The sequence below is a fragment of the Sander vitreus genome, chromosome 5 (genome assembly GCF_031162955.1).
Source record: "Sander vitreus isolate 19-12246 chromosome 5, sanVit1, whole genome shotgun sequence".
Lineage (NCBI taxonomy): Eukaryota > Metazoa > Chordata > Actinopteri > Perciformes > Percidae > Sander > Sander vitreus.
This window is the reverse complement of record NC_135859.1, coordinates 31,872,508-31,890,977: the sequence shown is the minus strand read 5'-3', so window position 1 is coordinate 31,890,977 and position 18,470 is coordinate 31,872,508. Positions and strand designations below refer to the sequence as shown.

The 18,470-nt window shown below is 38.9% G+C and overlaps 1 protein-coding gene and 1 pseudogene across 2 annotated transcripts; both read left to right on the top strand.

The window, feature by feature from the left end:
• The first annotated feature begins 1,584 nt into the window (after positions 1-1,584).
• Positions 1,585-16,680, top strand: LOC144518666 (natterin-3-like; annotated as a pseudogene). The gene is made up of 5 exons (XR_013502022.1): positions 1,585-1,788; positions 2,122-2,195; positions 5,914-6,006; positions 14,627-14,712; positions 15,192-16,680. The product of XR_013502022.1 is annotated as a natterin-3-like (transcript).
• LOC144517759 (natterin-3-like) lies at positions 3,646-4,620 on the top strand. Its single transcript, XM_078249879.1, has one exon. It carries the CDS (start codon positions 3,646-3,648, stop codon positions 4,618-4,620), a length of 975 nt encoding a protein of 324 aa, XP_078106005.1.
• Positions 16,681-18,470: the final 1,790 nt, after the last annotated feature.

Here is an 18,470-nt window from a genome sequence, read left to right as displayed (position 1 = left end):
AAATCAATAAGATAATGTTGTGGCAAAATGACTTATTGTACATCTTGTAATAATAATTCATTTTTGCATCTTGTTTTTTGTGACATCTTAAGACATGAAAAGGAATATAAAAAATATGTTTGAGGGTTACTAATGGAACTTGGTTTACATTTGGATTTAATAACAATAATTATAAGTGGTAATATAGCACATTTTTTAAACAAAGTTACAAGGAGTTTTACAGTAAAACAACAAAGTGGTGTGTGTTTTGGGGAATTAACAAATTAACTAACAAATAGTAAGGTTTGACACTATCTCACCAGGAACTGTGACCCTAACAATGTACAGCCTTAAGTACCGTATCTTTAAAATCAATTCTAAAAGCAGGGAGAATGGAGGAAACTTTACTGGCCAAGCAAGAAACATGTTGGTGAATTATTATTTCATAGTGTATGTCTGATTCTTCCTTTGTCTAAAATGTCCCACTATCCTCCAGAGAACACGAGTGTGTCCTCCATCAGGAAACATAAATGACAATTGCAGGTAAAATAAAACAATAAATAAACTGTAGTAAAAAAATCCCCTACCTGAGCTTCCCTGCCGTTCATCTTCATGGGCGGGTAAGCTCGTGAAAGAAAACTTAAACATAATAACCATTTTGTAAATGCCTTGTTTAATATTTTAACCAGCAATAAAGCAAGCAAAGACTGAAATATTACAACCATGAGAAAGAGTGCAGAGTGTGTTTCCATCTTGTTTAATTTGATATCTATTGAAGTTACAGCTGCAAAAGAATAATAGTGTTATTAGCAGGACTTTGTGTGTCTGAGTGTGGATCCAGAAAAACAAGCAGAACTTGAACACACCCACACACATACATATGTGTTAATGACAAGCAAAGTGAAAGCCACACCTGTAAAAGAATTTAAACCTTTATTAGGTTATTAGTATTTCAGTACAAAACACAATGGGAAAGTGAAGATTTTAGAAATGAACTTAAAATAATAATCATTTTAATTGGTAATCCATACAATATGCAGGAGGCCTATGACATTCTGATAAAAAGCTGACCCTGAATCACTGTGTGACCTAAAAAGAAAGGTTTGTGTCAAGATGATTTATTTTACTGTACATCTTGCATCTTGATCTTTTTCCTGCTCAGACAGCTGACAAGACGGAGGCTGAAAACCAGTTTTTGCGTGACATCTTATGAAAAGTAGAAAAGGGCAAAGTTCCTTTGATTATCCGACTATCTTAATACTGAATGGCAGGCAACCACCTTGTGACTGCAGATGAATGGGTGCTGTTTAGCTGAACTCTGCTTTACTTTCTGGCAGATCTTGCAGATCTGCGACCCTGACCTTTTCGAGCCTTAAAGATACAGAATCTTTTAAATCATTTCTAAAAAGCAGGAGAAATGGTGAACACTTTAACGGCTTGGCAGGAAACATGTTGGCAAATTATTCTTTTACAGTGTATGTCTGATTCTTCCTAGTGTTCCTTTTTCTAAGGGTTCCACTATACTATACGATACAATAAAAAAAAAAAAAACTGGATAAACAGGATTTAAGATGAAGTACAAAAATTCCCTTACCTGAGATCCCTGCCCATTTCCTCACCTGCCACGCCATTTCCTTATCAGCTCTGCAGTATTTATACCAGCCTCTTTCCCCCACTCTCTAACAGTTTGGCAAAGTTGCCTTTTTGCTTTCTAGCATCTGTTACCTGGAACCCTGTCACCTGGCGCCTATCTTCCGTCCTACCTGCCTGACCCTCAGCCTGATCCCTGGAATTTTGACCGGTGTCACTGTAAGTTTTTACAACTTCCCCATAACTCCAGTGAACTGATAGTATCTGCCTGCTTTTGTCTCATTTGGATCCTTTCCTTGTTTGCTCACCTACGGCAGCACACATTATTAGTGATAACTGATTGTATCTCAAAACTATGTTTACTTTATTTCCAGCCGTGACAGAGACCCTGGTATTGTTTTCACATTGTGAGTCTGTGTGTGTCATCATGGCAAAAATGGGGTCCCAGCGGGAGTAGCTCAACATCTGATGTTCTGATATTTTCACCAGGGTTAGATTTGAAGTTATTTTACTACAGCAACTAACAGTTATTTTGTTCTGTTTCATCTGCAGCTGAAGCTGTTGAGTATTGCTGCTGATTGCTCTGCCTGCTCTTTCCTCAGCCAGTGAGAAGAACGACAATCTAGGTAAACTAAAACTACCATAAAACAACTATTCCCCATTCTGCGGTTTATTTTCCAAGTGTCCTCATTTATGCATCACTTAAATAAAATCTACACATAGAGGGAAACAGAAGAAAACTATGGAGCTAGAACAGTAACAGTACATTTTAGCATAAAAAAACAAGGCCTTGAAAACAGTATGTTTGTCTTTTAATGTTAACTTATAGGTTGACATTCTTCTAGTCTATCTTGATACAATCTTCATTAGTCCATATGTTAACAGGGTTTTTGGTTGCAGTAATTGTTCCTACTGCCCATACTGGCTGCTAAAAGATTGCTTATAAAGGCAATTCAATTGTAAGTGCACGATGGGGTCCTCGCTATGTGAACAAATTCATTTATAAAGTTCAGATGAAACTAATACAAGATCTCAGGAATCTGAGTTTGACAAATAAAGTGGATATCTTAAAGTCTTTTTTTCCCTTTTTTGTGCTGCATGTTAACAATTTCATCTCATGATTGAGCAGTTAAGCACACAATTGAATCCACAACACACTTGTTGTTGTGTTTTTGAATTGAGGATGGAAATAGACATAACCCTCTAAATACGTTTAATTAGTTTTACAGGTGTAACATATGTGGAGAAATCTAAAATAGGGCTGTGCAATTAATTGAAATTTAATCGTGATTATGATTTTGGCTCCCAATAATCACAAAAACAGAATAATCGAGAAAAACAATTATTTAGCTCATTAAGTTTAGCAAGTAAACTCTTATTTTGTCTTGTGTTCTTTTTTTACTGTTGATTTATTTAACTTTTTCCACTGTTTTTTAAGTTCAATAATTGAGAAGTCAACAAGTAGCCTAATCATGTTAAATTATTGTAATTTCAATATTGACCAAAATTATTTTTCCATAATCGAGCAGCCCTAATCTAAAGACTGACTGACAGCCGTGCATAGTTATGGTGGCAAAGCTACGGATGGACAATCGCTGTTTGGGCGCGGGGTTTAGGTCAATTTGACTATTTCTAATTAATGACAGCAGTCAGTGACCTCCTTTTTTATTAAGAAAGCAAGATAAGTGATATAAAAAATAATTGGAATAAACGTTTAGATTTTCGCTCTCCATTAGCTAGTTTTTGTTTGCCCTGTAGCATTTATTACAAATTTAGCTAAAAGCATTAGGAATACTGTGTTTTTGTGTGTGTGTGTGTGTGTGTGTGTGTGTGTGTGTGTGTGTGTGTGTGTGTGTGTGTGTGTGTGTGTGTGTGTGTTTTAGAGGAAGAGGAGGAAAAGCAAAAAAAGATATGTAAACAAAGGGAAAAAGAAGAATTTTTAGTTTGAGGACAATGACATAGCTGGATATTTAAAAAGGATTAGGAATATATTGATTGATTATTTATGTAATTTGGTTTATACTTAAATAGTGTTCCTATTTGTGCTTTCTCAAAGGTAGTAAGCACAACCTGGGCATGGATCAAACCAACCTGAAATGGCAGACCTTTGATGGCTCTCTCCCCAACGGAGCAGTTTCAATCTACAATGAAAAGGCGAAACGCACCGACTATGTTAGCAAACACGGTAGCGCGGCCGGCTTCTACAACCCTGACAAGGGTCCTTACTGCCTCTACCCCTATTATGAGAAAGAGCATCGTGGCTCCCCATTTGAGATCCTGGTAAACAAAGACAACTTTGAGTTTTTAGAATGGAAGGATGGCTCCTACGGTTCAGTGCCTCAGAATGCCATCGAGACCTGCCCCGGCAGCAATATATATGTTGGAAAGAACAAGGATGGTCTTGGGAAGGTAGATGTTAAAAATCAGGCCTTCTTCCTTCCGTGGGAAGGTTCTGAGTATTGGTACAAGAACTACCAAGTCCTTACCTTTAACAAAGATGTAATCAGCGAGGACATATCTGATGTCAAGTATAAGACTGATGGGGTTAAACCCATTCAGTATCCTCCAGAGACCTTGCAAATATCTGTCCTCACCAACAATGATTGCCATTCAGTGAAACAGACAACTACCCTCTCAAAGACAACCCAAAAGGAGCAAAGGTGGGACACCAGCTTTTCGTTTACAGTGGGCGTCAAGAGTACCATCACTGCCGGAATCCCCGAAATCATGTCCGCAAGCATTGAGGTTAGCGCTGAAACAACCCTCCAGTTCACCAAGGGGACCACTCATACCCAGTCGACCACCCACTCTGTTTCTGTTGAGACCAATATCCCACCAAACCACTCCTGCCGTGTGAGCATGGTGGGACATAAGTACGAGGCAGACATCCCATACACTGCACGCCTCAAGCGCACCTACAGAAATGGGAAGACCACATGGACGTCCATCTCTGGGACCTACAAAAGCGTCCAAATGGGAGAAGTCCGGGGTGTGGTGGATCGCTGTGAACCTGTACCTAACGCCAGGCCCTGTCCCTTAAAAAAAGAGTAATGGAAGCGGTTTAATGAGATACGACACCTGACATATTGTTTGTCCATACCATTGTAATGAAAAGCTAAAAATAAATCTGTTTTTGTTTTATATGCCTTAACATATTTTATGAGACAGTAAAACTACTTAAATTTACATTTTTTCAAGCAACAATTGAAATGTATGAAAAATGTATTTAATGGTTCATTGTTTCAAATAAAATAAACTTACATGCAAACCAAATCTGTGTCATCATCACTCAAATATTCATTTACATGCTTATCTAAATAAACGATGGATGTATTTAGACAACCAAGGAGATGTAATCATTATGTCGTGCTACTAGCTAGCTCTCTAGCGCTCGCTACTAAGGTTGGTCTGCAGCTTCATCTCTCATCCACGTTAAAGGCTTTACAGCATACAGCCCTCCGATGTATCATAAGGTAATACCATGGATGTATTAATAGAACACATGGTGAATTACAACCATTAGCTATATCCATTATTACAGCTACAGGACCTCGGGAGAACAGTAATAAGAGCATGCGCAGTGCAGTACGACATGGGCGGGCGCAGACCCGTGGGTCTGCTTGCGTCCATTATGCGCGTTCATCATGCACGTTCATCATGCCTCGTTTAAAGGAGAACTCCGGCCAATTTTTACGTTAATCTTGATCGCTATAAATATGTCGATTGAAAAAAAACCGACCAGAATCGGTCCTAGCAAACTGGAGTTGCTGCAGCTAATGCCCAGAGCTCCCAGTCCCAAAATGGCAGTTGTGGGGGCATATTCTAAAGTGTGCCTTGCCTGCCGCGGCCGACAACAATCCACCGAGCACCTGGTGGTTTGGTGGATGTCCTCCAGAGGACAGGTCATGCCTTTGCAGCAAAAAGTTTTAGTTTATTTCCCCCTCAAAAATAGGTAATTGAGCACTGTAGTGGTTATGACCATATCAGTGACTATGTAACTACATGGAAACAGGCCAAATTATGTCTGTGCCTTGTACAGTAATAGTGTTAGAGAAGGCTAGCTGTAGTCTCGTTATTCTTACTCCAAGCTTTTTCCCTTGTGAACACCTCCGCTCTGCTGATATGGTCACGTAATTAAATCTATTGATTCATGTACACGAACACGTTTATCTCTTTTTTTGAGCACGTTATTTAAACTAATGTATTTCAATGGGAAGCATTTTTCGTGATCACAGCACGATTCTTTCTGCCAGTCGGCTGCAGCAGAGAAGCTCTATACAGCTTTGCCATTACTGGTATTTTTAGCCCAATAACTGCTGTCTTAATCAACATTTGTTTCACCAGATCTTATCAGATGCCAACTTTGCCAAATTGTCAGTGACTGTGAAAAAGAGGCTGGTATAAATACTGCAGAGCTGAAAATGACATGACGTGCAGGTGAGTGACTATTCTTTAACCTTACATTATATGCCTCCAGTATCTCAGTTCTCTCTGGGAGTGGCATTTATGTTTCCTGATGGTGGACTGGACTTACTTTGGTGGAAATTAGTCTTTGCTTTCTGTGATAAAGCCCTTGCATTTTTCACGGTGAACATGGCAGCTTGGCTCCTATGACAATGAGCGCATATCGTCCTGTGTGTGCGCAAATGCAACCCCGCACCTTACTCGCTGGAACCAAACAGAAATCACTGTTGAAAATGAAGTCTGTTTAGAAATGTAATCTAATTATCCTCCCAACCAACACACTACAACTCCCACCTCATCACATACGAACGTGTGGTCAGGACCCTTGTGATGCATTATTTTTCAATGTGCAGGATAGGGTTAGGTTTAGGCAACAAAACTACTTGGCTAGGTTTAGGAAAAGATCTTGGTTTGGGTTAAAATAAATGTTTGTTACATAACTTATGCATGTGACATTAGTTAAGAATGTCAACTAGTCAAAGTTGACTTACGGGACACAAACACCAGTGCCTATGTTTTTCTTTTGTTATATGTATATTTTAAGAAAAGTGTTACTGTTTATTTGGATAATCGTAATGATTACTGCTTTAAAAAAAAAAAAACAGCGGCCTCCTGTACTTTGTATACTATGTCCTTTCACACAGATGCTAAATTGTGCCTTGTGCATTAGTATCAGACGCTGAGGGCCACTGACCAAACTGCCATAATTGACAAGTTGGGAGTGAGAATAGGTTTTCCGAACACACGTATAAGCCTTCCTACCACACAGTCATGTTAGCAGCTCCTTGAGGCTGTACAGTTTAAGCATTGTGGTGCTAGTGGTCATATTATGTTTTTTTACTTTTTCCCTTTCCTTTATTGTATATATCTTTTTCTGCACGTTATAGGTTTACACAGTGAAAAAGGCCAAAGTCCACCCGAAAGGGACTTACCATCTTCCAGAGAAAACACTGTTTACAAACTGCTCCAAACAGCTCTATTGTAGTCCAGACTTTACTTCCGTGACAAACGTGCGTCACTTTGTAACACACGTTATAATGCTTGCCTAGCTGCAGCGTGGCACGCCCCCATACTATGCAACTGACTAGCTAGCAGTGCTTACATAGCTACTGCGCATGTGCGACTCCCAACAAAGATTGAACAGAAGTGCGATGCCTCACTCTGTACCTAAAACGGAGAGCTCAACACACAGGGTGAAAAGAGGAGCTGCAGCAATGTGCAGTACAACAAAAATATAGTGGTTTTTGAAAAATTAAACCACATATACCTATTCTGGTATAACCTCTAAATACAGTGATGAACCTGAAAATGTGCATAATATGAGCACTTTAAGCTAAATGCATCAGCATTTTAATATACCAAATTATCATGCTATTATGTTGATGTTCAGCAGGCATGTTTGCATCATTTTATTACTGTGTTAGCGTTCTAATTCTTGCTCATTCATCATTAGTTTTGCACATGTTTTGTATTATTAGTATAAGTATTGGATACACAAAAATGTTGACCTCATCATTAGGAGTTAATGTCCGTGAACCAATGTTATTTGTACCAAATGTATTGTCAATCCGTTCAATAGTTAGATTCACCCTCTGGGGAACATGAATTTAATGGCAATTCATCCAATAGTTGTTGAGCTATAAGCTATGTTAAGCTGTAGTTTTATAAATGTGGAGCTTAACAAGATAAAGTTAACTAGAACTGCAAGCAGTTATGACGGGGCCCAAGCCTTCGTTGCTAGTCGCCCCTGATGCCACATTGAGCTGCGCCAGTTGCCCCCAATGACCTAGGGCGCTGCGCCAAAGCGGGACCTAAAGCGTTACGTGGGGAGGCAAACGTTGGTGAATATCGAGAGGTTTGATCCACAGGGTTTTGTGTTGATAGCATTTACTGTTGCAAAGATATTACAACTGCAAATTTCCCATTTAAATGCATTGAGTTATTGGCCAAAACAAATAAACGTTGCTTATCGTCAAATGCGCATACTTTCACGTATCAAAATTCTTTGAGTAACTTTTGGTCAGGTCCCTCTGGAGATGGCTACCTACCAGGTTTCGTGCTGATCGGTCGCTGGGTTTGCGCATTGCGCGATGTTGCAGAAAAACTTTTTAGTGGAAATGGCCGTGGCCTATATCATGTGATTCAGCTTGATTCAAGGAACACGTGGATGTAAGGTTTTCTAATGTGCGATGTGTCAATTGGGGAATGTGGGAATTAAAGGCAAAAAAACATTATAGCGCCACCTAGTGGTCCACATGTGTAATTTTTGGTAGGTGTGGTCCATGGCCCATTGTCCATCTACCCTGTAAATTTAAAGTTGTTCACATTAGTGTAAGTGGTGAATCTAGACTTGGGTCCCATAGGCCACGCCCACTTTTACCCCTCAGTACCCCACTCGAGGGTTGGCCTCAGGAGTGGCCCTTGATGGTACCCATCAAATTTTGTAAAAATTGGATGATCCATTCATGAGATATCAACTTTTTGTACTTGTAGCGCCCCCTAGTGACCAATTTTCATAAAATGCGTGGGGGATCTTCAGAGGGTCACGGCAAACAAGAATCTAAAGTTTGGCATTGATAGCATTTATTTTGGCCAAGATATGGCAAAGTTGGTGTTTTCATAGTTAGTTACACAAATATGTGTGTGCGTAATATGTGCAATTTTTATGCTATCAAAATTCTTTTAATAACTTTTTGTCAGGCCCATCTGGAGATGCTACCTGCCAAGTTTGTCTATCAACAAGGTAGGTTTTTGATAAATCGCGAGTTTTTACGCATAAAAGTCCAGGCGGAAATGGGCGTGGCCTATATCACGTGATTCAGTTCGATCCAGGGAACGCATGGATGTATGGTTTTTGAATGTCTGGTGTACGGTGTGGGAGTTATAGGGCCAAACGCGTTTTTTCTGCTATTGACCCTTTGCACGTGACGTCACGCTCAACCTGATCTCACAGAATTCCGTGAAATGAACACGGCCCCTTAACTCAAAATCTGTGACAGTTTCACGGAATCGCCAAAAATTCTGTGACGGGCCCACGGATGCGATGCCTATGTAAGTCAATGACAGGCATCATCCGTGGTCTACACACGGATTCCCTGATCACAGCACGTTTCTTTCTGCCAGTTGGGCTACGGCAGAGAAGCTGTATAGCTTTGCTATTATTGGTATTTTTAGCCCAATAACCGCTGTTTTAATCAACATGTATTCACCAGATCGTATCATGGTTTATTTGTATTTCTTTTAATGTTATTATTTCGGTCTATTTTGGCCAGGGAAGCTGGATTGCTTTGTTGTTTATTTATATTTTTAAAACTATAATGCTACATCTAGCAACATATTTAGATGTTATAGTATACATTTCTTTATTTTAATAATATTATTTCGGTCGTATTACCTTAGGATGTAAACAATGAAGATATTAATAATAATAAAATACAGTTTCATAAAAATCACTCCTGGTGATCATGCTGCTCTGGGGGACCGGCTGTAGCAGCGTGAAGCCGCTGCTGACGGGCTGTATGTCCGCGCGGCCGTCTGACGGCATCAGTATTAAATTGACAGTTTCATTACCGATTAAATACGCCTCGTTGTCGCGTTAAATAGTAGTCTAATTCAGTGTTTTGGTACAGTTGGTTTTAACACCTGATGCGAAGAGGAGTAGCCTACACATGACAACCCTGAACAAGCAGCGTCGTTCCGCCCTGTCTTTCTGCTGTGCCCCATTCACGTAGTGTCACATTTTACACTTTGTAGGTTTAACTCTGCAATTAATCCGCGGTTCACATGTATGCATGAACTGTGGTGGTCCGTTACACTGTAGTCTCAACATCCATGCATCATCACTGATCATTTTTGATCAATAGAATGTAGAAAACACACTTCACAACGTTTTGTATCCATAACATGATTGTGTTATTCTACAATTTAGCCGTAAAAGCAGTAGCCTCTGAAAGTCAATCCTACATTTTTCAACTTGGGAGCAAAACGTGCTCTTTGGGGAAAAAAAGTTACCATAAAGCCCCTAAAACAACTGGACTGTGTCTGTCCGGCCCATGTCCCGGACGTGAAAGCCCCCTTACTGGACTATTGAATATAATAATATTCCATTATATTTTGTATTTTAAATTGTTACCTGCCACCAGAATTTTGTGATTTCCTTGCCATAAATATAGACATTTTTACCATAAATTGGTGCCCAAAATGTATCACAATGCAGGAATTGAAGTCTTTTACCCTCAAAATTTCCTGGGGGAGACCAGACCCCCTTGCTTTATGTGTTCCCCCAAAGGCCAATTCTGAGCAAGGAAAAACCCTGAAGTATAATTACAGACAGCCATAAAAACAAATTAAAATTGCAGTTAGAGAGTTAAAACAGATGAAAAGATGGAGAACCAGACGGACAATATGTACGGTGTCAACAGAGAGAAACACGGACAATCAAACAGACAGACAGTGACAACAAAGAACGACATACTGTAGAGAATGACAGTATACAAACGGCATAAACAGATTTGTTATAAACGTGTGCTCTTTAAAAAGTAGTTCCGCATTGTTTGCCAGTTACTTACATTAAATGTTTAAAAATCTGTTACATAAGGTACTGCTTATATTATTTCACCATCTGTACACAAATGTAATTAGTGAATGCGCGTGTCCGTGGGTGGGGCTGCATGGTAATGTGGGCTGGTGTAACTACAGTGCCAGGGCTGAATTTTTGTCCCAGTCAGCCCCTGAGCATGAACGTCCCGTCGTGAATCTTTCATGAGAGGAAAAACAGCGTAATCATCCAGTCATACCTAAGAGACCAAAGACCCGTTCAAACCAACGTTCACCAGTTTTGTTTCAGTACTGAAGCGCACCAAATTATTTCAGAACTAAACTAGATCTTCCTATATTCTTAGGGAAAAAATATTTTGCTTGCTCGTCAGGTCACCCTCTCTGGTTTGAGCAGAGGAGGAAAAACAAAAAAAGCCCCTCACAAAGAGTGTACAGAGCCCTTTATATCAGCTTAGTTGGGACTCTAGTCCTCGAACAAGGAGAGAGAGAGAGTGTGATCGTACAGTACCTCCCCTGTCCCCCCTGCACTCAATCATGGTCCTGCTTTACACCGGTGCAGAAGCAAGCCAATTGAGCCCATACCGCTTCCTCCTTGTCAGTAATCCAAGTAAGTAATGCTTCTTTATAAATGAAGTTCAAAAATGAGTAACTAGACACATATCCTGGTAAATATTATAAAGCTCAAGTTGTACACTCTACAGATATAATGGGTACTAAGAAAGAGTATTAATACCACTTTATATTGAAAGCATGTCACAATTCAACTGAATATTTAGTAGATAAAAGCAATTATAGAGCCTCAATCATCCTTTGTTTGTTTTTAGTTTTTTCATAGCAAGCTAACAAGCATCATAAGAATATTATTGATTATAAACGAAAAACCCTTTAGGAGGGCAGTTTAGGAAGAACAACATCAAAACTTGACACTACTATGTGATTATAAGCTATAGTCATATTGTCAGCACTTTGCTTGCTTGTTCTTCATATATTTCTATGTTATGTTTCGTTATTATTAGTATCCCATCATACTTTTTTGGAATATAGGCCTTAAGGCCAAGATAATTAGACTGTCATGCACCCTCAGTCTTGTGCTGTTTTCAGCTAAAAAATTTACTTATCATCTCCTTCAACAGGAGCAATCCTGGAAGTGAAACGTTATGGATATAGACTACCTTTAAAGGGATACTTTGCTGATTTTGAACAAGCTCTCTGTTCTGGCAGTGTGTGGAGATGAATGGCTTATATGTTTCCTTTAATTCCACATAACATGTTACAGTAAGTGGAGTGTAAAGAGCCAAGAAAAGCTTTCCAACATTGGCAAAATATATTTGACAGTGCTGTACACAGAGAGCCGGAAGATACCTCTAAAGATTGGCCTCTAAAGTTTTGGCAAACCATAATCTTATTTTGACCTATAAACAGTGGGATTAAGTAGGAATCAGTAAAAAGAAAAGTGTTTGTGCGCGCAATTGTTGGTAAATCCCTAACATAAGGGTGGGGCAGTTCTGTAGAAGTGTAGGGAAGAATAACTTGTAATAGTGTTCTTGGCAGGACTTGGCAGGAGTGTTGGAAAAAAAAAAAAAAAAGACACCCACACAACACATAAACATGCAGGTTCCAGTAAAGTGTTCTGTGGAAGTCAGAACTGCAAAAAAAATATTTTGAGTGAGGTTTGGTAAAAGTTTTCCTTTTTCCCCCAATTTGTACGTGGTAGCATAAATGACATAAATCAGTTTATTGTACAAATATTTGAACCTTTGCATATATTGGTCCCCTTTTTTTATACTGGTATTTCATTGCAGGACACCAGTGGTAGAGCAGAGGTTTTTAGAAGCGTGACAGAAGACTGTTCAATCCTTTTTGTGAAGTTTCAGAGAGCATCATCAGACCTGCAACACTACTGCTTGCTACACTAACTATGAAGCTCATATCATCATAATGGGCAAGTGAAGATTTTAGACATATGAACAAGTGATCATTTTAATTGGTAATCCACAAAATATGCTTATGAGGCATATCAAATTCTGATGAAAAGCTGATCCCGAATCACTATGTGGCACTATGTGATTTGTTGTACATCTTGTTCTTTTTCTGTTCAGACAGCTGACTACACACTGACTTTCCTTGACTGGACTAGTCATGAGGGGCGGTAAAACCCCCTCTAGAAGAAAGAAGAATATGACATTGTATACTACATTAATAAGCCTTACAGGTCTCCTATGTTATGTATTAATTGTTATTGTTGCCGTATAATAATTAGGGGCCGAATATAGAAGCCATGTATATTATGTTTGTTTATGGTTTATAGTTTTCACCTATTATGTAACGTGAGGGACGTCATGGGGGTTGGTCTCACAATAATCAGTCTATTTATACACCTGAACACCTGCATGGAGGCTAGAGAGGGGGTGCGCTTGGGTTTTTTCATTTTCTGTTGACTGCAAGTTTCTCCACATCTACGTTCACCTTTTTGCAGTATTTTACAGGCAATTGGATTTTGTTTATTATTGTTTTTTCCGACCTTTAAATGAACAATTAATCCAATCAAGTTTTGCGCGTCGCTGCGGTTAGAAACAGGATGCCTGGCCTGGGTGAAGGCTCTGACACTGAACAATAATAAGTAACAGTGGCGTGGGAGTAGATGACTAAACGGAAGGTGATCATACATCAGGAATATTATTTTAAACTGGAAAAGATTACCTGGTACTTTATGTGGGCAAGTATAGGCTTGGTTGAAGTAATCGTATAAAAACTACTGCTAGCTACACTTACTATGAAGCTCATCACATCATAATGGGCAAGTGAAGATTTCAGACGAAACATACATTAAAGGAACACGCCACCGTTATTTGAAATAGGATTATTCACCATCTCCCCTAGATTTAGATAGGTGGGCAAACATATTTCTGTCTCAGTGCATGCGTTGTCTTAGTCCGGCAGCACCGCTGCTAGTTTAGCTTAGCGTAGTGAATGGAATCCTTTGTTGCCGGCTAGCATGTCGTGAGTAAAAGTGAGCCAACAACAACAACAAAAAACCTGACCTGCATATTCACAACGTGTACAAATAGCCATGCAGATTAAGACTAGGCGATTTCCTAGGCAGATATTGACTTGGGACTATATTGAGGCGAAGCACTGCTACATGGGTGCAGAGATAGTAGAGGAGTACAGGAGGCTGTTTTTTTCTTTTTCTTTTTTTAAAAGCAGTAACCATTACAATTATGCAAATACACAGTAACACTTTAGTTAAAATATACAACTAAAGAAAGAGAAGAAAAACATCAGAAAACATGAATGCCACTCCCAGGGAGAACTGAGCTACTGGAGGCATAACATTTAAGGTTAAATAAATACTCCCTCACCTGCACGTCATATCCTTATCAGCTCTGCAGTATTTATACCAGCCTCTTTTCCCCATGCCAGTCACTGTCAGTTTGACAAATTTAGCATCTGCCTTTCCTTTCTTGCAACTGTTACATGGAACCCTGGCTACGGTGGCCCTGAAGTGCAAATCACAACAGCAAATAGAAAAACGCCACAGCAAATCATAAAACACAACGGCAAATAGGAAAACACGACAGCAAATAGGAAAACACGACAGCATATATGAAAACACAACGGCATTAACTTCTATTGGAAAAGGTAACGTCTGTCCAATCAGGAGGGTCCATCCTCTACTAGATAGGCCCTACCTTTTCCGGTAGAAGTTAATGCCGTTGTGTTTTCATATTTGTTGAAGTGTTTTTATATTTGCTGTCGTGTTTTCATTCTTGCTGTTGTGTTTTCCTATTTGCTGTCGTGTTTTCATATTTGCTGTCGTGTTTTCCTATTTGCTGTCGTGTTTTCATATTTGCTGTCGTGTTTTCCTATTTGCTGTCGTGTTTTCATATTTGTTGTCGTGTTTTCATATTTGCTGTCGTGTTTTCATATTTGTTGTCGTGTTTTCTTATTTGCTGTCGTGTTTTCCTATTTGCCGTTGTGTTTTCCTATTTGCCGTTGAGTTTTATGATTTGCTGTTGCGTTTTTCTATTTGCAGTTGTGATTTGCACTTCAGGGCCACCGTACCTGTCACCTCGGCCTGCCTGACCCTCTGCCTGATCCCTGGACTTTTGACCTGTCACTGTAAGTTTTTGCAACTTCCCATAAATCCACTCAACTGATCATGTCTGCCTATTTTTCTCTGTGTTTGGGTCCTTCACTGGATCAATGGTGAAAACAGGAACTTTCTCTCTCAAAAACTGTAAACTTCAAATGAACATTAACATTTTTACTTTTTCATTTTGATTCTTGTTCTTTTTTCATAATGTGATTTTTTGAATTAAATAAAATGTATGACAAATAATATATAATAATATATAATAAAATAAGTGTGTGTGTGTGTGTGTGTGTGTGTGTGTGTGAGTGTGTGTGTGTGTGTGTGTGTTTTAGAGGAAGAGGGGGAAAAGGAACAAAAGATATGAAAATAAAGGGAAAAAGAAGAATTTTTAGTTTGAGGACAATGACATAGCTGGATATTTAAAAAGGATTAGGAATATATTGATTGATTATTTATGTAATTTGGTTTATACTTAAATAGTGTTCCTATTTGTGCTTTCTCAAAGGTAGTAAGCACAACCTGGGCATGGATCAAACCAACCTGAAATGGCAGACCTTTGATGGCTCTCTCCCCAACGGAGCAGTTTCAATCTACAATGAAAAGGCGAAACGCACCGACTATGTTAGCAAACACGGTAGCGCGGCCGGCTTCTACAACCCTGACAAGGGTCCTTACTGCCTCTACCCCATTTGAGATCCTGGTAAACAAAGACAACTTTAAGTTTTTAGAATGGAAGGATGGCTCCTACGGTTCAGTGCCTCAGAATGCAGTCAAGACCTGCCCCGACAGCGATGTTTGTGTTGGGAAGAACCAGTATGGTCTTGGAATGGTGCATTTTAGACACAAGGCCCTCTTCGTTCTGTGGGAAGGTTCTGAGCGTTGGTACAAGAGCTACCAGGTCCTGACCGTTAACAAAGATGTAATCAGCGAGGACATATCTGATGTCAAGTATGAGACTGATGGGGTTAAAGTCATTGAGTGTCCTCCAGAGACCTTGCAAATATCTGTCCTCACCAACGATGATTGCCGTTCAGTGAAACGGACAGCTACCCTCGAAAAGACAACCCAAAAGGAGCAAAGGTGGGACACCAGCTTTCACTCACAGTGGGCGCTAAGACTACCATCGCTGCCGGAATCCCTTCAATTTTCTCTGGAGGTATCAATGGTGGTATCAGCATGGTGGGATATAAGTACGGGGCAGACATCCCATACACTGCACGCCTCAAGCGCACCTACAGAAATGGGGAGATCAGATGGACATCCATCTCTGGGACCTACAAAGGTTGTGTGGTGGTGGTGGATCGCTGTGAACCTGTACCTGATGCCACGCCCTGTCCCATAATGAAATGAAAGAGGCTCCATGAGATAAGACACCTGTAATATTGTGGATAGCCTTAAGATTGTAATGAAACGCTAAAAAAACCTTGCCTTTATTTTTCATATGCCTTAACATATTTTATAAGATAAAGAAACTGCTTGGCATTTAACTATTTCTTCAGTTTTTCAAGCAATTGTTTTCGGAGCAACAAATGAAATGCATGTTCGTTTCCATTCGGAAATGGTTCGGCCATTCAAAACTGCTAGTAAAAAAGAAGAATGCAAAAGATAAAAGAAAAGTTAAAAGAAATGTGAGCAATGTGGCACTTATTTGTGTCCAGGTTGCATTCATTTAATTAATCTTACATTATAATGTATTGTTATATACAGCCTACCTTATTTCTTATTGCTTTCAGAAGTCAAATATCTCCTGCACTATTTTGCCATAAAAACCACAAAAATGCCTTATTAATCTTGTAATAATTTGTAATTGTTTAAATATATGTAAATGTATATACATAGCTTTTTCTTCTTTGTATTTATTTTCCATATACACAGTAACTTTATATACAGTACATACAGTATATACTTTATTGTGTTTTTTATGTTTTACTATGCTGTTGGCACGTTGTGTTATTGTTTGTTTTTATTCAGTGTCATAAAGGATTAAATCAAAATGTAAATAAGTTCTGTACTTTCCAAGAACCACAACTTCAAAATGATAATGAATAAAAACATATCCTTCTTTGATTAAATTAGGCCAGGTAGAATAAACATTAGGAATTGTTAACTTATCAAAGTAATCAGAGGAAGTAACAGGAATAAATAAATAGTGGACACCGCCTTTGGTAGGTAGATTCAGTTTTGAAGCCAGTTCAGCCCCTTTATTAAACAGGTTTATTAATCAGCCTCTAGGCTTTTGTTCATGTCTGACTTTTGCTTTCATCTGCTTGATGTCTTGGTTAACACAGAGGTGATAGAGATCGTTGAAAGAAAAATAAAATATTATAATTTGGTCTGTTTGACCATCTAAGGCCGTTTACACTTGGCGTCTTTTTAAAAAAAAAGGTTTTTTGGGGGCATTTTAGGCCTTTATTTTTACAGGACAGCTGAAGACATGAAAGGGGAGAGAGAGGGGGAATGACGTGCAGCAAAGGGCCGCAGGTCGGAGTCGAACCTGCTGCCGCTGTGCCGAGGAGTAAACATCTATACATGGGCGCGCGCTCCACCAAGTGAGCTACCCAGACGCCCACATTTGCTGTCTTTTTTTGACAAGCAAATGTTGACAAGGGTGCTTTTTTAGTTCAAATGTAAAAAAAAAAAAGGTGGCAGCTTCACAAAAAGAGTCTACAGTCAGTGAATCTGTACTTATGTTATGCACAGCCGTGATAAGATGTAAATGCTAACTAATGATAACGTGCACACAATGACAATGGTAACATGCTGTTAAGCAGGTACTGTATGTTTTCCATGTCCACAATTAGTACTAACATGCTTAGATGTGATAGTTAGCAGTAATCACACAGCTAAGGCTGATGAAAATGCCATTAGTTCTGCAGGTATTTAGTCATAAACCAAAGTATTTGGACAAAGAAATATTTGTATCTGACAGTAGACTGTCTGATTGTGTAACATATGTGGACACGCTCATCGGAGATCCAAGACCAGGCTAGCATAAAATTTGTGTGTCCGTACCACATTTCATGGCAATCCATCTAATAGTTCCCCAGACATTTCACTAACAACAAAAAGAGTCAATCAGAACACAGTTTACTTTTTATTTAGTTCATGTTAAAGATCAGTGATTATTTTTGAAATAATATTGTACTGCTGTTAAAATCATTATGATGGTTAAACCTTTTTGGTTAAACAGTGGTTAAACAGTTTTTCCTATCAAAGATACACAAGTCTAATATTATATTTCCTTATATTATTTAGTGGGTCTTGTATTTGAGAATACCTATTAGGTCAGATGAGTCAGTGGTCTCCTTTAAGTCCCTTCTTAAAACTTACTTTTATCAAATAGCCTTTTCTGATTTTATTTGAGCTTAAACCTCCTTTGAGCTGTCTGTTTCTTTAAAGAAAAGAGATTGTTTTGTTTTAGCAAACAAATGTGAAACAGATGTGATGAGGAGCTACACTTCATTGGTAGGTTGGATACGATAAGCACTGAACCCAGTTACACAGCAAACACTGACTCAGCAATTACCATTTGACATGTGTTATAGATGGTGTTATGTATTGTATGGTACTGAAGTACAGTAATCAGACGTATATGGAAGTGAGTCTAGCAAATCCATTAGGTGTATTATCATGTGGGGAAAGAGTACCCTCTTGTGGGTACTTTTATATCAATATAAACATATTTTTCCCTGAAGAAAACGCATCACATTCTCCATGACAAAGCTATTCCATCCGAGAAAAAAAAAAGCATATGACTACAGTTTTTCAATTTGTAATGTTTACT